Source organism: Seriola aureovittata, chromosome 21 (genome assembly GCF_021018895.1).
Source record: "Seriola aureovittata isolate HTS-2021-v1 ecotype China chromosome 21, ASM2101889v1, whole genome shotgun sequence".
NCBI lineage: Eukaryota > Metazoa > Chordata > Actinopteri > Carangiformes > Carangidae > Seriola > Seriola aureovittata.
This window is the reverse complement of record NC_079384.1, coordinates 4,773,607-4,794,061: the sequence shown is the minus strand read 5'-3', so window position 1 is coordinate 4,794,061 and position 20,455 is coordinate 4,773,607. Positions and strand designations below refer to the sequence as shown.

Sequence of the window (20,455 nt, the reverse complement as noted above, 5' to 3'; positions counted from 1 at the left end):
GGCGGGCGTTTGCTGTGAGTGTTCCTGTCATCTTCTCTCCATTTACACATGAAGACACGCTTGAGGTAAATTCCTCTTCACAGTAAACAACTTGCTCCTGAGCTGTCAGCTTCCGTAATAAGTGCTTAATCTTAGGCAGCCACTGAAAATGCATCCGTCACTCGGGCTTTGCTGTCAGCAGATGTTATTAACATTGTAAACACATGATCCAACATAAACACACATAAAACTGATGCTATATGGAGAAAGAGTTTTATATTCCTGCTTTATAAGTGGTTGGTTCCAAAAATCCAAATCCAAAAATCACACATGGTAAATTCTACCTGCCCAAAAAAGAGCTTCAAAATAGTCTTTTATTCAAATTTCAAGCAGCGAAATTGAAGCTCACTGTGGCATTAAACTCATGGCTCTCCAAACACTGATTGCCTCATTATTACCGTCACCTTCTGGTACTGGTGCGATAAAACAGCAATTTGAATTTTCCAAATGGTTCCCCTTCAGGCTGGACAATCGCTGCACCTGTAATAGAGCGACTATGCACCAAAATGGTTTTAACTCTTAGCAGGAAATACATTTATGACCTTGAAACCAATTTTCTTGTGCTTCAGCGAGCCTTTAAAAAACAATTTTACATGACATGAGCATTGAGAGAAACTGCGCTCTCTTTACCTTTCAGTTTGTTGTGTTCAGAGTCTGCAGGAAACAGGACGTCGGGGAAGAGCTTCTCGAAGCTGTAGCCAGCATACCGTGGCCGGTTCTCCACGTAGGTCCTCACTGACTGGTTGAGTTTCATCAGGAACTCCTGGGATGGCGTCCCCAGCTGTTCGATCACCTTATTCCACTGGTCGATATCTTATGGTTAAAGTATTAAGAAAAGCCCTAGGCTGGGTTTGGACAAAAGGAGCGCCCACTCCAGAGTTGGTCTGGCTCATTTTGAGGAATATTCTGAACTGATGAATAATAAAAAAGAGAGCTATCTGGAGTGGCTATGTTTTGTACGGCATTGCTCCGACTTGTTCCTAAAACACTTGTGTAACTGTAATTGGGCTGAAAAGAAAATGTCAAATCTGTTATTTGGCACAGGACGCAGGAAACCCACAGCAGATAATATCCCCTGCTGTAAAGTGATGGATTAAGATTATACGCTGTGTCATTGGATAAACTTGGGGAAATTTCTCAACACAAACAGCTGTGAAAGGCTGTTTTAGGAAAAGGACATACACTATGAACTGTGTTGCAAAAATTATTTCAAACATCTGTACTGTAAAATACCTTATGTTGGGTGAGGCAGGTGATGCTCACCTTAGATAGTCCAGTCCAGATGCTGGAAATATGTATGCAACTTTTTTTTGTTTTCTGCGACAACAACACACACATACATAGAGATGTAACATGAACAGATCTACCTGTAGGACACACAGAAATTCTTGTTCACATCTTTGTTCATCCTTAACGATGAAGGAACAACAAGGAGAAGCCAAGCCTGGTTGGAAAAATAGCAAAGCCGGAAGGAACTTTTTAGGTGGGATTACCTTTTCTGTGTCAGAGCCAGAACACAAGAACTGTCACAGAAAGGCAGCAGCTACTCGGGTTGTTGTAAGTCGACTGACAGACATAACGACTCTTAAATTGGCATATTTCATTGAGCGTCCTGAAAATCATTAAGCTAACCGCTCCTGTCATCACTACCACAGTTTCCGTGTCAACTGAAAATTATATCTGTAGGAAAGATTAGTCATTCACCACTAATTGTTTAGGGGAGGAAAAACCTCCATAACAGAAAACAGCTGACAGACTGAATAACGAGGAGAAACAAAATGGCAGTTAAGTCTGATTGTTAGGCTAGGAGTAGCCTGATTAGCTGTTTAAAGCTATGTTGACCGGTTATACAAAAAATGAATTATACAATAACATGACATGAATATTTTCATGATAGAATAATAGTCAAATACAGGGTTTGACTAAACTTATGTTTTCCAAACCACTTAGTTAGAGTAAATGTTAACTTGCCTGTGTTTCATTAGCTTTGCTAATGAAAAGTATTTTTCAGGTGCCCTCTGTCAATGTAACCTCTCTTGTTGAGCACTTAACACAACAAACAAAGTGCAATGCCCAATACACAGCTTCAATTATCAAGCTGATGCTATATCAACCTTTAGTTAATCATTAGCATATTATAACAACAACTATTAACTTCATAGGAAAAAGTGATAAATCAGTAATAGGGCACAAAAAGTTTCTCAAATATTTACATACACCACAAGGTTTCAGTGCTAACAGTTATACCACACTATTAGCAAGAACAAATGAATCCTTAATGCTCTGCATGCTATGCTAATTAAGTCATTAATTAACAAGCCAACTGTAGCTACTTCACTATCACCAAGGATAATGATGTAGGTTTACCAGTTTCAGTCTTTACTATTCGGCTTGGTTAGCTAACTGGTGTAGCTTACTGGGTCACTTAAATGGAGCGGAGGCATCACTGGTGTTATTAACTACACCTGTGCTTTACCTGCTATGGGGAGTCAAAACTTCTGCCATGAGACGGCTGTATTCTCTTCCACTCAGTTACTAAGAGAAAGACGATTACGTCATCGCTCATTAAACGCCTACAGCTGCTTGGAAAGTTTTTCTCTCAATAATTATAATAACAGGAACAGCAGTGGTAACAACAATATTGCTAGTAATAGTTATTATATTTCATTTTAGCTGCAAATGACTTCTGGCCTCCTGTTGTGTGCAAAGATATGAACAAGATGTCAGACAAAGGATGACACAGGATTTTTGGGGTTTGGATGGAAGTTCAACTCAAGGATACGATCAGTGCCTGGAAACAACACACTACCCCGGACCATTTCAGCCATGATGCAGCCAACAGACCAGACATCAACTGAAAAATGAAATGACAACCACCGAATTAGCATGCAGGACGGAAAAAAAACAAACCAAAAAAACAAACATAAATCAAAAGAACAGAGGGGTAAAATAAAATAACAAAACATGATGTACATGCCAGGTGATGTGTGTGATTCGTGACAAAAAATTAATTGCATGCAGCTGAGTGCACTCTCAAACCTGGGTCAGCGTCCCACAAGGCTAAAGGAAAGTTATTATTCTCTTTGGCTAGCATTAACTGCATTAACTGCATATTTCTGTAGGAACAGCAATATTTCTATTCAGAAGAAACATTTAATATTCCTTGTACTTCAGGTGCAGTGAATCATTAGTTTAGAATCGTGAGACTCTAACTTTCAAGGTCCTCTGAAATGCATTTTAACACCCTCTTGTGTCCTCACTGCATGTCTTATGTGTTAAACTGGAATATTCTGATTAATAACAGCAGGTATTATTAATTTTGAGCTTTACTGTCACACCCATGTGAGTGACATTTCAGACTGAGAGCATCACAAATGTTTGGCACCAAATTATTCAGTATTATATTCTATATAAAAACCTAGCAATTGATCTTTTTGTGAGACTGCTGCCATGGTATCTACAAAGACATATAGAAAGCAGCTTCAGGATAGAAGAGGGTATTTTCTTTTGCAGTTCAGTTCTCTGTTATGGAAGAGCAAACTATTAAATTCTATTTCGGGTTTTTCATGTGACTGTCACATAGCATGAAGCAACAGTGCTGCTGCTTAGGTGAGTGAGGAGGGAGACATGTGAGGTTGTGTATCTGTTCGGAGAGCAGGTGGGTGGATGCAAGCTGAGGTGTCAGGCAAATCCAAGAAATAGAATTTCTATAGTTGCTCACAGGATGTGATCTCCGTGCGATCCGTTTGATGAAAAATAATGGGTATGAAGAGACTTTTTTTTGTGCTGTTTGTTGTGTGCCAGACACTGCTGCAAGCAGCTCAAGGATACAATCCCTTCCTGGAAAAAGGATTTTGTGGCGAACCATTTCTGCCATAATGCAGCCCACAGCCCAAATATCCACTAAATATGCGCAGCATAAAAGGAGGGAGAAGAGAATAAGCAAAAAAATGCAACAAGTCAGCAGGAAAAATTAGTGTCAATGCTTTTGGTCAAAAGGACTAAGGATGAGAAAGCATTAGTGTTTAAAATTCACCTCATGATGCCTGTGCTAAGGAGAAATCTTTATCTAAAAATTTGCTATTATGCATCTGAACTTAATACCTGAAAGTCTGATCATTTGCTAAGCAACTGGAACCCCAGTCACGTTTCTATCAAAAGAATAGTTAAATATTTCAGGAAATATGCTTGTTAGCTTCCTTGTCGAGGATTACATGGGTGCATTGATACCACTCTCAAGTCAGTGCACTAAAGACAAAGCTACAGCCAGGAAATGGTTAGCTTACCTTAGCATAAAGACTGGAAACAGGAGGAAACAGCTAGCCTGTTTCCCTATGCTACATGTCTTTATGCTAAGCTAACTATATCCTGGCTGTGGCTTCTATCAGACAGATGTGAGAGTGGAATCCATCTTCCCATCTAACACTCAGTGAATAAGCATATTTCCCAAAATGCCGAACTATCCCTTTAAGACCGTCTTGCATAAACTGTGATATGTTCCAAGCTGGAGCGCTAAGTGAAACTGTTGAAACATGCACAAGTGCCTGTGTCCACACTGGCGTTCTTTTTGTTTTTTCAGCCGGGCTATAACGAGCTCAGGACAGGCAACCTCATAATAAAACATCAAACACATGCTAAAGCACTGAGTCCCTTGACAAGAAGTTTCCCACAAAGCACTGATGCCCGACATGCCAGCTTCCCCCGAGTGTGACCTTTACAGGAACAGGGAGAGTGTGTGTGAGTGTGTGTGTGTGTGTGTGTGTGTGTGTGTGTGTGTGTGTGTGTGTGTGGGAAAGAGAGTGTGTTTGGGAGGTGCTGTTGAAACATCTCAAAAAAGGGGAGGGCCATGCAGCAGGCCAGGCAGCAGCTCCTCATTGGCCAGTCGCTGTCAAGAAGCCACTTCTTCCACTCACCATTGGCCTGGTAGCCCATGCCCAGGATGACTTCAGGGGCGCGGTAGTAGCGGGTGACCACATAGGGCGTCATGAGGAGGCCGGTGGCGGCTGTCCTGGCCAGGCCAAAGTCCAGGATCTTTAGAGTACAGTCAGACTTCACCACGATGTTACTGGGCTTCAGGTCCTGGACGGAAAACACAACACAGAGTTGTGATTTAGACTGAGATTAAAACTTGAGCTTGAGTTGTTTGTTTTTTTGTACCAATTGCATAAATTTCTTTCACCTGGTTTGACTGAATATGTGGCAGCTAATAGGGTTTACTGCAGCCTGAAACTTTATTTTCTGTTTTGTTTGGTCCAACTTATTTAGCTTTTCCCTGACACCTACAGGAAGAAACTGAAGCCTCGGCCAACAAGTAAGACATGTATGGAGCTACAATACTGACAAACTAACAAACACATCCTGTCATAAACAATACTCATTGCCTGTGGTTATAATCTACAAATGACTATCCGCCAGTTGATTTAATTCCACAATTAATTCGCCAGCAATGACAGGTTTGGCTAATTACTATTCGGCATGATTTGCATAGCCACAATTACACTGGAGAATACTGTAATGACTATTACGGCAGCTCCCATCGAAGTGGCCAAAAGCGTCAAGGTGGCCGCTCACTAGCAAACAATACACTCATTCTGTAAAACGTCAATGCATTTGAGGTACAAATCCTCATCATCATAATCGGTGCCATCACTTCCTGACAATGAGACTATCAAACTACTGTACAGTCGACTGTGCTCGACTACCTGGATTGGTAGGAGGATTTATTCTAGAGCGAGTGCTTCGCAGTTGTGAGCGTCTTAAAGAGGACCAGAGAGCTTTTCGTCACAGAGACAATGGGAACAAAAACAAGAGAGCTGAATCTTTGGCAACCATGACTCATATTGCATCTGTTCACCTTATGAGAGCTTTGCGTGCCGAGCCGTGCCAAAGCGAGCGAGGCTGGTTAGCTCCGCCTGTGGCTAAATTAGTTCTGCCTGGCAGAGCAAGAGGAGCTCCGCTAATCTACTGCTGCTTCTTTCACTGAGGGTGATTGACAGTGTGTGTGTTAGTGACTCTGTGTGTGTGTGTGTGTGTGTGTGTGTGTGTGTGTGTGTGTGGTACAAGAGGGATTCTTTGTATATTGCTGCTGGTGCTTCAGGGTGTGTGTGTCATACTGTGTCTGCTGTTTCAAGGTGAATATGAGCACCTGTGTGTGTGTGTGTGTGTGTGTGTGTGTGTGTTTGTATCGTTTTAGTCATTTTTGAAGGAGCTATTTGTGGGTTTTGCTATTGCTACATAGCCGACGTTGCATTAACAGCTGTTTACTTACCAGTCGAGAAGAAATGTTGTGAGTTTAGCAGCTTCATTCCTTCGATTGCCAAGAGTTGTCTCCAGCGGTGGAAACCAACGCCAATGTTAACTCTTGCTTTGCTTCTGTTCCAATCATTTCTTTTTCTTCTACTGAAATTACCATGCTAACCAGCTAGCACCAGCCGGTTCAGCCTGTCTCGTGACTTTCCAGGCTGGCCTTGAATAAGTAGGGCTGCTCAGAGGCCGTATTATTGCTGTTTCTAGCTTCTACAATCTAAGGATTTGATGCTTCCCTTTGACACACATGATAGTAAATTGAATATCTTTGGATTTCGGACTGTTGGTCGAACTAAAGTAGACAAACGAAGATGTGACCTTGGGCTCTGGGAAATTATAATAGGCATTTTTCACAATTTTTTAGTATTGTACAGACACAACAATGAATAGATTAATTGAAAAAGTCTTGACAATGCTTAAAAATAACAGCTTGTTTTTTTTTGGCTGGGTGGAGTGACTTCTACACACAACCAAAAAATTTGTTGTTATGTAACTCATCTCTCATAAGGAAAACAAATTAGATTTTGGTAAGAACTGGTTTGATCCACTGTTCTGCGGGTATAACTGCAGTGTATTAGTGAGCCTCACCCTGTGTATGATGCCTGCGGCGTGTAGGTGTTTGATTCCACACAGCATCTGGTAGAGCAGGTAGGAAAGCCTCTCGTGGTCCAGCTCCATCTGAATCACCTGGCAGAGGTTGGCATCCATCAGCTCCATCACAAGATACCTGCGAGGAAACCACAGAGTGTAAGGCAAACATGCGCAGAGAATAACATATATGGATGAAAAAGGAATGGGAATGAATCATTCCTATGCAAATGCTGTTCAAATTATTCGCTTTTCATAAATCAAGCAGTCTCCTTACAGTTTTCATTTTGTCTCTTTTCATACTTATACATCATATTGAAAAAGAATTCAAAACATGACCAGTGCCATGAAGGCTGGAGAAGCTGCGCCAGTTAAAACAGAAACACTCCAGATCCAGATAAGACAGCATCTGGGTCTGGACTGAGACACCAGTCTGCTCATTAGTGACCTCGGGCAACGGCAAACATTACGCTGTTTACTAGAAATCAATTCTTCTTCACCGCTCAATAACAGCAGCTGCCAGTGGCTGCACAGGGCAATTTCCTGTGTAGGTTACTATTTTAGAGTGGTGAAGAAGTTATTTTAACTGGGTGTGAAACTATAACGTTTATCAATACATTACGGGGTATCGGCTCTGTGCATATACTCCTGTTAAACTCGCCCATTCCTGATCCAGTACGTTAGGCAGTTCTAATACTAGTCTGCATACATTGGCTTATAATGTAGGTATTTTACATTAGCAAGTAATTATTTCTGAAACACATTAAAAATGCAATACAATCAAAGTCATTAGACAAATTAGATGACTCATCATTCTCCAGATAGACCTGAATCTACAGTACATGCATGGACAGGCTTAAGTTTCTGGGCTGTGTCAATAATGAAAAAAGGAGTGTGTTACTCAGCATTAACCAAGCAAAAATTAAAAGTTAAAGTAGATTTCGGACTGTTATTTCCTCGCCCACGCAGCACTTGCTCTGCATGGCATTTAGAAAGTGACAGCAAGGTTTCTCTTTTTCTAAACACTGATGATGTTATGTTATCTGGCAGCTGTTATATCATCCATCCCTTCAAACCTCCTACATGGAGTAATGAAACTGAGACAGATTTTTTTTTTTTTTTTGACAAAAAGCAACACCTTGGTGTCACAGTGTGCGGTTTACACTGTGGAAACTAGGACGCTATTTGTTCATTATTTTAAAACTATACCCAGACTGACAGTGGTTAAATACACCATCACACTATGTTTCTGCTCATGTGGGAGCGTAAATACACATTCATACATATGCACATGCTGAAATCCATATTTCTTTTATTCGTCTATGCACCTTCATACACCCTGTAATACAAGTATGCGTCCAAGTATACAAACACCCAGACAAATGGAGTGTTCTCCTTCATCCTCTAACTGCGTTCGTCCTGCAACCCTCCGGCTATGATTTGTCCAGTTTCCTTTTTAGCTCCAATCAAGCAGACACAGCACTGCAGACACACACACACACACACACACACACACAACACACACACACACAGACACACACACACACACACACACACACACACACACACACACACAAACACAGCTTCTTGAAGATGGCATTAATCATGCTTGTTCCCTTCATACTCTGTGAAACCATCACTTCCCCCACATTTGGGTCTCGTATTCCCCTCCCAGCGATTCTACAGCCAGTTTACACAGTAATCTTGTCGAAACACATCCAGGACCCTGTTGTAGCTCTTATTAAAAAGGCAGAGGTCACACAAACGTAGAATTTATGAATGTCAGGTTATACAAAGGGATATGACTGAGGTAATTGGAGAGACTGGGCAATCTGCACTCCACCAGAACCATCAGAGAGAAAGTCGTTAGTATGTCGTACATGTGTGTGTGCGTTTTACCAGAACTCAATCTCAAATATAATCATTTAATCTAATTTAATTTAATTTTCATATCCATCAGTGTTCGTAGATGTCTCAAGATGAAAAATTTCTACCTCAAAATCAACGTTGTGAATCTAATTTCTAGACTTTTATTTCAAGAATCTAAAGGATCTAAAAAGAGACTAAAAAACAATCCAAAATATCCACTGGGCTACAGCTCCCTGCATTATGTACGGCACGATAACACACTAACCAGAGATTCGGCTAAGCTGCACAACCCCTTAGAAGAAGATCATCTAAGCCCCCAGCATGCCATATCCTGTATTGATTTTACAAACACTTGGAGCACAAATGTTATTTGGCTCAGTTATACTCACACATCTTGGAATTCTTCCAGTGTCTTCTGTGGTGTGAACACGTTTAATAGGCCGATTATCTGGAATAGAAAACATTTTTTAAAAAACAGTTATTGTGCTGCCTCACCGGAGGAGAGACGACCAGGTTGTAATGAATGACATTATCTCCACTTGTGCATCCCCGAACAAGCAGGGCCAACTGTTCATCTGAAAGGCCCAGACTGCAGCAGCCTGAGCATCAATAATGAATAACAACAAGACAATCTCTAATTCAAAAGAAAGAAAAAAAAAAAAAAAACATGACACAGCAGGGAAGCATTGTGGTAATCCTCAGGAAACCTGTTTTTAAGATCAACTGTCAATCAAACATGGTGGGCAGATTTTTGGATCACTAATGACCGCAGCAGAGAGCCGCAAGATGGTAAAGTACGTCTGTAAAAATGACACAGATTGTGAATTTTAAACTGTGAGCCTATTAGACAGTTTAGTACACAGAAACATAAAAAAATAATGGCTCTTACGTTCTTATGGTTGACACATTTCATGAGCACCAGTTCTCTGTAGGCCCGTTTTGCGTGAGTTTGATTCTGAAAGGGTCGGCTCAGCTTCTTGATGGCAACGTTCCTCTCCAAATTGTGGTCATACGCTGAACTGGAGGAGATGAAGAGGAAAGCAGCAGCAACTCAGTCAACAGTAATGCATGTTCGAATAAAACCTTAATTCGAAAGGTTTCTTGAGGTCTCTTGAGGATTCTGCACAAAGGCAACGTAAGAGAAACACGGGAGATGTTGATATTTAAAGGCCAGCAGTTCCTCACATAACAAACTGAAGTCTTGACTGATGCTCATGTGCATCAGTTTCTTGGTGTTCCTACCTGGTATGGGGACCAGAGAAGGTTAATGACAGCACAGAACTCTGGTGAGTTCATCTTTGCTGAGCTTATGTTACAAGAACTGGCTGTGCATTACTTTGGATCCCCACTTTTAGATATTAATTATGATATGTTGATGTGATAGAATATCATCGTCACATAAATGAACCAATCCCAATCCTGGGATTCAGATTCAAATCTTTCAACACTCACTCTTCCCTTAATCCTCTCACGTCGACAGAAATCCACAGGGAACACAATACCACGCTGCACTGTCAACAAATACTACATTATGCATTGATTTCTGTGTTGCATGCAACCGCTCATCTAACATCTGATGTCATCAACTTTCAGAGCCAACAGCTGGCGAAGCCTGCGCGCTGCATCAGCAGCGTTCGTCAAATGTTTGCCCGGCCGACAGCTTCTACGTGGAAAGTTTAATTCTAAAGTTGAACAATCAATATAAGGAGGGAAAGGTTACTGTAGGTCAGAAGCAAAGGTTACTGTGCAGGAAACCGATGCAATATAAAAACACTATGAGTGATATCTTTGATATTAAAATATCACATTATATCATCATCATATCATCATAATCTTAATCCAATGTAAATTAATAACAAAATAGTTTGACAAAATAACTCAGTGTCTACTTACTGGTGTTTGTCGGAGCTTTCAACCAGATCTAATGGTGGTCGGCAGCAGATGGAATGGATAGCTGTCATCACATGATCTAAGTGTGCGACCTTAGCTATGTCCAAGACAACTGAGCTCACTTCTATTTGCTAATGAAAACCATGAGATGGAGTTGAAAGCACCAAACATAGTAAGTAGACCTCGACTCAAGATTAATTTGCCTTACTACTATTTCGATCATCAAGAATGGATTTTTACACTGAATATTTTTAGAATACAGGGTTTTTTTTTTTCCCCTTTGACTCACCAGACAATTCCCTGTGCTCCGGATCCGATGGGTCTGAGGTTCTGGTAGCGCTTTAAAACCATAAAAGTTGAATCGCCCACATCTATACTGTAGTACTCCTTTTCACGCTTGTTCCGGTTCATGGTGAAGCCTTGGGACGAACACTGTGACTGGGCATCCAAGTGGAGCTCTCCTCTCAAGACCTGCAGAACACGAGGAGCAAGAGATGTTTTGTCATTTTTTTTTCACCCATTGTAAAACCTTTGGTTTAACACTTTCCATCCAGCAGCCAAAACAAACACACTGGACTAACATATAGGACTGAATAATATGCAAAAAAATATATTTTGGCATACATTGCGATTGTGATATAAGTCACGATTTCAGTTGCAAAGGTAATTTTTTGCAGTTCATTTTAACCAACTCTTAACACTACAATGCTTCATTTACGGTCTGTTGTGACACATTTTACTTTCATTAAAAACATCGCAGCTCCTGTGATTTGGATATTCACCTGGCCACATTTGTGATTTCAATAATACTCCGATTCATTCAGCCCCACTAAGATATAAGGGTTTCAAAAAGTACTTCAAATGCCTTTTAGCACATAGCTCCCATCTGCAAAACATTTTGTCAATTCGGTCAAAGGATTTACGAGAACCATTCTACCTGTAAGTGTAGGATATCTTTCATTATTTAACATGGCAAGTGAACAGGCATGGTACCAGCACCAGAGCCAGTGAAGCTTTCAGACTGCTGTTGAACTGCTCAGATAGTAGATCTGTCCATCACACCGCAGGCTGTCTGGCACAGCGTATTACCTCATCACTGCAACCAGTTAATTGAAATTAAACACTCCTAGGGTTTGTATTATCCAGGTACCTTGTGTAATTAATGTTTAACACCATTATCTACATTTCCTCAAATGCAAACAAGTTGTATTTATTTCTTAAATAGAACTGTGGAGCTGCAGAGTCCTGCTCATTTGTGCAATAGCACAGTTTAAATCTCAACCAATTACAGCCTCGGTTCACCACCAAGAGAATTCATTAATCAGAAATTCAAACCAGCCACTCTTCCAAAAGTGAGGTTAATCAATTATAATGACTACTAGGCTTCTGAAATACATAATATAGCCCAGAGGAGGAGTGCATACAGTATATCAGACCCAAAGGTCAGAGTGATGGAGCGATGATCCAGGCAGAGAGGGACAGAGAGGAAGCTGGGTTAAATGCTACTAAGACGACAAAATCATTAGTGGAATTTAGAACATTGTGGTGAGGAGGTCGGCTTTGTGATGATAGCTGTACGTTCCACGGACCATGACCCGACCTCTGGAAGTCTCCGACTACTGCCGGCCCACCCCCAACCTTTCAGTATCAGTTAGCATTTCCTTCTCTTTGCTCTCCTCTCCACTACATTGTTTCGTCTCTTCTTGGTGGAAGCTGCCCTTCAAACCTTTGCTCTTTTATTCTATTCTGCTTTCTCTTCGCCTCATGCGGCTGCAGTCCCGACACCAGGTCCGGCTGGGTTCAGACCAGAGAGAGTAGAATTCAAATCCTATTCAGAACATCACTAAACACATCAATTTCTCTGTTATGATACAGGTTTTTTACTCAGGAAAAAGTAAAATCAAATTTCAAGAATAGCTGAAATACTGACAAGATCAAGAAACCAGATAGTGATCTTTATATCGGACTCAAACTCTGCAGCCATGCCACCTCCGCTGTCTTCCCCTGTGCCTCTTCCTCTCCTCGCCTTCCTGTTTCATCCTTCCTGCTTCTCCTCATCTTTGTCTCCTCTCCTCGCTGCTGCCTTCTTCCCTTTGACTCTGATCATAACGTCATCTTCTCTCTCCTGCTGGAGAACCTTGTCGACAGCCTGCAGCGGAGCCAGGCGGTGCAGAGGTACAGGGATGAATAAAAGGTTCACAAAAGAGCCTGAACTCAGTTATTTTGTCTGACAGAAAGAGACGCGCTGCCAAACGTTTGATAAAAAGATACATGCACGCCAGCAGAGACTCACACACTTGCACATGCAGAAACACAAACAACATTTATGACCTTTCTATGGAATCAAAAGCTTACTGAACAAATTCAGACTCAGTCACTCATTTAGATCTGGATTGTGATGGTTACAGTCATTGTTATGTGGCACTATGCGACTTTGTTAGCCTGTTTCTCTGTCGATACGTTTCCCCTTACCTTAACCTACACCCAATCTTAGTCCTTACCCTCAATCAGTCACCTACTGAGATGCTTCGCCTGACCCCCACCCAACCATGTCACACCTGAGGCTTAACTAAAAGAAACACGATCTGAAGGGAAAACAGACCTGGTTGGACACAAGACCGGTTTGTGCCAGCAGGGCATGACTTTCACTCCATTTGAATTTGGCATACACACACACACACACACACACACACACACACACACTTTGCAGCTTATACCGACATGAACCAACAGCTCTTTGCAGCACATAACCAAAATACCATGCATACTAACAGCATCATAAATAATACAGTCTTAGGAGTGGCAGTCTTTGCAATCTCATGATTTGATTCAGTTCCAATTCTCTGTGTCGCGATTCGACTCAGGATCGATACTCGATTCAATGAAAAGAAAAAAAAAGAAAGAAAGAGGGGAGCTGCATTTTGGCTCTTCCTCCTGTGCACTGTGTGCCACACCACTGACTCCTGTCCTTTACCCACTGAGCTGCAAATGAAACCGGCCTTCATGAGGGTCATTGTCTGACAGCTGAGAAAGGTGTGTGAGAGGATGCTGCGTTATTTTTCAAAGTTATTCGTTTAGGTTAACTGCATTATCATGGAAGGATCTTACAGAAGCAGTCTTCTGTCTATATGAAAATAATGAAATGATGATTGTTTTGTAGAAAAACAGAAGTTGGTGTGTGTGTGTGTGTGTGTGTGTGTGTGTTCTGTAGTAAATGGGTGAAAAGGGAAAAAGCAGAGTGCTCTTCTGTGTTGTTATTAACATTATGTCTCCAGCAGTGGAGAACAGGCTCTCTGCTCTGACATTAGTACGGGGGGGGAAAGCCATTTTTATCCAAGTGGCTGTACAGATGCAGGGCTATTGAAATAAAACAGACGATGGACTGAGTTCATTTCCTCGCCCTGCTGCAGTTGGTTGTAGATTCGCAAAGTGCTGCAGTGTGTGTTGGTCAGCTGGTCTTAGATTATAGTTTTTGTGCTCCACTGCACTGACATCAGTCTGTAGGTGATAGGGCACAAAGTATTCACATAATACTTCTCCTTTGTCTTACGAAGATAATTATGAAGTCATTAAACACAAAATGCATCCAAACGCTTGTCCCATTATGTTGAAGATGAACTACTAGATTATTTTAGTAGGTGTTTGCTGTACACCGTCCGGTACTGCACCGCGTCATCATGAGTTCCTCTTTTGTCTAATGTTATTACAAAGATCAATTTTCTGCATTTGTGAATCGACTCAGAATCAGAGACGGTAAAAATCACAATTGTTATATGAATACATTTTTTCACCCACCCCTAATACAGACTATTAAAAACATATTTCACACAGGTTATCATGACTGACTCCAAACTGAAACTGTAATGTCAAAAAAAAATTGCAAGCTGTAAAAAGACTGAATTAAAGTTTAAAGTATCTCCACCACCTGCTGCTGTTTCATTATCACGTCATAGAGATTAAACCTCACACCTTCCACCTCATATGTCGCCTGCATTCATTTTAACCATGTTCCACCCAATTAACCCTTGCTGATTTGTAAGTACCCACACCTTACAGAAAATAACTTAAACCCTTTTTTAAATTACCTGTAGGCTCACCCACCCAGCAGCAAAAATGTCAGCCTCATTTGCCAGTGGTGTATGGCTGCAAAGCGATCAGAAATAACATCTGAGCACTACTAACATGCTTTTCCGAAAATGTCATTTGGTAAATCAAATATAGGCCACATTGGAGGAGAGGGAGTGTACTCATGCTGTACCAAGTACACGCAGGTCTATCTATAACCTGCAGAATATGTCTAAACTGATGTTAGGCTTCAGCATATGGTGTGACATGATATTCTCTCCCATGTGAAGACAGAGTCGCACATATCAGGGTTACTGTGAGACCGGAGGATCTGTAGCTGCATGTGCAAACGGGGCTGAGCAATATGACAGAGTGTGTTGGGCTGTCAACCCAATTCAGCGGTTGTCGGATGCAGAGAATCGTGTACGTGTGGCCCTCCATCACACTATGTTATACCGCCAGGGCTGCACACGGATAAATGAGTGGATGTGTGAAAGCTGTTGGCGCAGTAATCAAGTGTGTTCTGTGTGTTTGTACATTGGTTACAGCAATATTTTATCCATCTGATGAATACATGACACTGTCGGGGCTTCAGATCTATTGGCAATCCCTCAGAAATGCTGCAGCTCTTACACATATGTACACATTGACGCATCACAACTGCAGCTACATCACAGACTGATGCTTTTTACTGAAATAAATGACTGTGAGCAACTAATACCTCTGACAACCAGACAGAAAAAGACAGATAACTATGTCAAAAAGTGTCAAATGAGGCTTTTGCAGGCCTTGGCAGTCCTGTCCAGATTTACACTACCCTCTCCCCCACAGCTGTCCATCACACCGTCTCTGCTGGGAGCTGATCTGTCTTTCACTGGCTATTACAGGTCTGCTCCTCTTTCACTCAAGTCACTCTACCATGCAGATTCTTGCAAATATCAAACAGATTTGTTTTATCTGGGCAACCATGATTGAGTCCACTAGCTATTTAGGACAGTTGGATTTTATCAGTGAACCACTCGCATTCAGCCAAAGAACTGCTGCTGATAAGAGACCATAAGGGCACATTCTGCGCCTCACACTGGTACCAGCAAAGGCCATAAACCACATTTCTCTCCTGATTGTCTGGAGGGGAAAAACCAGGGGTGTTTCAGCTCAAAGTACCTATAATCTTAGCTAAAATGCTAATCATGAAAGAAGACGCAGCAATTAGGAAATATATTAGCTACCTAACATTCAGACATGCAGTCATACCAGAGTCGCCAAAAGCATAATATTGCTTTGGCATCAAACCTCAGATAGTTAGACGTGAAAGACGAGCACTCGGAATGGAGAGCGAAAGCTCGACAATCACATCCTCAAACGTAATAGGCTGCTGCGGATAAAAGGGTGATCACAAACTACACAGACCTTGTCAACATGACTTATTTGAACAGCTTTGTGAGAGGCATAAAACATATTTGCAGAAGGACAGATAAGACAACAAATGAAACATCACATCTTTCAGGAGAGAATCTGAACATGTTCCAAAGGTGAGGAAAGACAGGGATGATTATTTCTCAAGGAAACTGTCTTTGCCCTCACCCGTGACTGTTTGTACTGTGGCATGCTGTTCTGTTTGTTTTACGTGTGTCAGGGCTGATCTTGGCCGCCAGGTCAGAGTCGGTCAACCAGCACATTCCAGAGAAAAGCCTGTTTTTTTTTTTTTATATCAGGTAATAACTCTACCTACTAAGGCAAATAATGACATACACCTGTGGGTACTATAAACTGACCTGTTAATGGAGTTTGGACACAAATAGTAACACAGCTCATTCAATTTATCATGAAGGGACTGAGAAATCGACTGCCACTGTCGCACAGTGTTTCAGTCATTGAGTAAAATGAAAGTCAAATTGTTCATCATCCTGCCCTTCTCTGCAGGCCACCGCACACGTTTGGTGCAGGAATCAGATTTCTTGGTGCTTTTGGCTGACCGTCGCTCTCCTCTTGGCAGGTTGTTCGGTGAACCTAGCTAGCAATGTGCAGTGCAGTCTGTGAGCTCCATCACCCGAATATGTGAGATAGTATGACCAGGATGCACACTTCTGACACTGTCAGCCAAGCGCACCTTTGACCAGACAATTACGACAACCGGACCAAGCTGTAAATATCACAGATAATTTGATGGATTATAAAACTTCACAGTTGATCTTCTGGCCTGATAAAGATAGCTGATGTTATTATACTGTAGAGGTAGAGACTATAACCTGCCCATTTGATTGCAGAAGAAAGATAGACCTAAACTGCAACATTATGCAACTGCCATGCAAGGATATTCACACTGATCTTTCAATTGTTAAATCAGTGAGAGATTAGCATCCGTGTAAATCACATAAGCACCACACAAACAGAAAGACTGCAGCCTTGTGTGTAGCCTTTTGTGTTGTTAATGAATTAACAGTGATGCTGCCACAGTATAATAACCAGTGTAAACCCGCCTATGCCCAGTGTACAGTGCAGGAATTGAGTTTATTCACCTTCCAAGCGAATATGAATATGTATGAGAGCTTTTCACAGCAGTGAGTATCCGCAAACGGATGCTAGCTTAAAAAAAAAAAAAGAAAAACATGCTGTATTCATGGTTTGTGTTTACATGCTGAATATTACTGTCTTTTAGTGACCACAGACTGGGGGGTCACCGCGTTTTAGTTGCACCTCTCACTAGTCGTATGACTGGCAACACCACCCGGTTCGCAGTTTACAGTGTGAAAAGCACGGCTAACGTGTGTAGCACCGATATCACAGGTTACAGTAGTGTGCTTCCCAGTGTAGCCCCTCAGTCTGGTTGCCTTTTACCAGTTAGGCCAGACCTGTCCTGCCTGCTGTGGTGCTTACCATGTATGTTATAGTAACACCTATTCACCGTAACGTGTGTGTGTGACCCGAATTTGGCTGTTCCCATCCCCCCCCCCGCCCCCCGCCCCAACGGTTGACAATAACACGTCAAACATGGAGAAAAAAAATCCATATGTCGAGCTCACCCCTCTCCGGTTAATTCCAACAGTGTCGACCCGCAGTCGCCGTTCGCTGCCCGCTGCTGGAGACACAACCCGGCCGTTTTTTTCTTTTGGTTGTTCGGTGAAAAACAGCACTTTAATCCCTTTTTTTTTCTCCTCCGGGTATAGTTCCGTTTCCCTCAGTCTAGCAGGTCTGGATCATCGCAAAATACATGTGTAGCTCCTACGTAACCTAATCTTTGTGCTTCCGTGACACAAGCAGTTTCTGCCATTTCATACCGACGTCGTCGGAAGCTTGCGATGTTTCCTCGGCTGCACAATGAGCACCAGGGGCACGTTCAAGACCGCCTGCGCGTTCCCGGCAGCAGCACCGGGAAAGCGGAAGCGACGGTTTCGCAACGCTTTGAAATGACACTGCATATAACGGGGAAATAGCAATATTTTACACATATTTTTATGTGTATTTCCGAAAATGTTTTCAAATATATAATACACATATGTAATGTATACATAAACACGTGTATACATGTTTTGCAACTGAGATAACATTTAAGACAGTATGTAAAGGTTTATTTTTTCTTTTTGATGTTAACAGTTAGCTAACAAATTAAATTGGGAAATCAAACTTTTATATATGTTCATTTGAATAAGGTATAGGTTGGCTTATATAGCATATAACTTATTCATATAAAATCTGGAATGAATAATAGGAAGGCCTTGTTTTATTTCGTAGATATAGATTAGTTCCCAGTTTGCAGTACATTCTACTCTAATGAAGGATTTGACATTCAGTTTTTGTTTAAACTGTATCAGGAAGTACAAGAAAATATTTTTTATTTTTTAAAAATAATTAAAATTAATATTCTCTGATGTGTCCTTCTGGTGGCCCTAAAACTCATAATACTTCTTACTTAATACTGGAAAATAAATATGTACTCAAGTAGGCTACTATACTTGTACAGTAGATGTACTTTACTTGGATATATTCTTTTTATGCTACTTCATATTTCTGCTGCACTACATTTATTAGACAGCTATGGGTTTGTGTGTTTACCTGGGCAGGAACAGCAGCCTGTTGCTGTAAGTTTTGAGAATGAACAGAATGAATTTATACTTGTTATTTGCATGTTTTTAAATGGAAAATATACACTAAGAAATCACATAAAAGATGAGAAATTTCTAGTTTATATTACACAACAGACATCAGGCGTAGTTACACCCATCTATATGACCTGAAACATATTACATATATGTTAACACATCAGTGTTACATCTCATCAAGATCCATTTTTGAAAATAGTACTTTGACCATTGATACTTAATTACATTTGACATTTAAATTTAAATTCATACTTTTACGTCCATCTAATTTTTAAATGCACAACACTATGGTTATTCTTACTTTAATATAAATAATATAAATGTGTAGCATGTTCCTTGAAATCTAGATATTTAGAGAGCCATATGTATTAGCCAGTCAGCTGTGTGTTAATCTATGCAAGGCGCTAATAGAAAGTGGGACAATTATTGTGTCACTTGTGGCTGAAACATCAGATTACCACAGTGCCGCCTACAATGGATTGGTCCTTTGCTGCCCCATCTGCCGTTAGCCTGCCCTGCAAATCCAATTATGTTCTTATGGTCCCCAGTCTAAAAATAGTTGAAAATGACGGAAAACGCAGAAACAACACGTCATTAGTTGGTAGCACAGACGAAATTATGTTATGGAGCTGATGTGTTCTTTCTGTAGAGACAATTGATCTGTCTTGTGTGACAAGCTGCCATGAGAGACAATAGCACTCGGACCAGGGAGAGGTGGGTGCAATGGCAGCACGGGATGTATAAGAGGACGGATTAGAGTGGCGGATGTCTGAAGCAACTTAAGAAGAATCTCTTCAGATACTGGATGAAATAAGGTAGGCCACATAATTTGTAAAAACCAAGTTATACTCTTTTTAGTCTGAACATTACTCGTCAAACCACCTGTAGGCCTAGAATCCACTGACTGTAACCAATACATGTTACCAATAGTCAGCATGTTTTTTGTTCTCTTCTCTTTATGTCAACTGCTGTAACAACTCAATTTCCCTCTGGAATCAAAACTGACAGTGGTTAGTTTGCAGGGTCGCATGGTGAGATTGAGCAAAATCCTCAAACTCATACGTGAGTGAGAAGCAGGATGCTGGTTAAAAAGAGCGCATGTGCTCAAATCAGATTTCCCTGGATGAATTAAAGAATTCCACTGAGTCGACCCTTAGTTTTGCTTTGTTTCTCTACAACTGAGTTAACATGTGTTTCACGACTAAAATCACTGTCAGACGCTCCGTGTGAAGGGGGTGGCAGTGGAATTTGGCATACACACTTACACCTGGTCAGTCACACTACTGTGTTTATCTAGCATTTTTTAGTTAGTTTTCAATTGACATCATTATTGCCTAATTAGCTAAATATTGTAATTTCAAACAACTTGTAGATCTATATTATATGTGATCATAAACACAGATTATTTCAGCTACAGACACCTCGCCCGTGGCTAAATTGGTTGAATTAAATCAGAGTACACATAACCTGATTAACAGAGCTGGGTTATTTGGCAACGTCTCAAATTACAGTGGCAAGCGTGGTCTCTGTCAGTGATGTAATTCTGTGCTGTGTGTGTCAGAATGAATGCAAAGCAATGTCTAAACAGCAGAAATACC

The 20,455-nt window shown here is 41.1% G+C and overlaps 1 protein-coding gene across 1 annotated transcript in view; it reads right to left on the bottom strand.

The window, feature by feature from the left end:
- The window catches only part of mapk8b (mitogen-activated protein kinase 8b), a 28,352-nt gene extending 10,271 nt beyond the window's left edge, over nt 1-18,081 (bottom strand). Inside the window, 8 exon segments of the mRNA XM_056365715.1 lie at nt 670-852; nt 3,871-3,942; nt 4,953-5,118; nt 6,934-7,072; nt 9,192-9,250; nt 9,692-9,821; nt 10,982-11,163; nt 17,781-18,081. Of these exon segments, the coding sequence (XP_056221690.1) occupies nt 670-852; nt 3,871-3,942; nt 4,953-5,118; nt 6,934-7,072; nt 9,192-9,250; nt 9,692-9,821; nt 10,982-11,103 (871 nt within the window). The 5' untranslated portion in view covers nt 11,104-11,163; nt 17,781-18,081.
- Between the last annotated feature and the right edge of the window lie 2,374 nt (nt 18,082-20,455).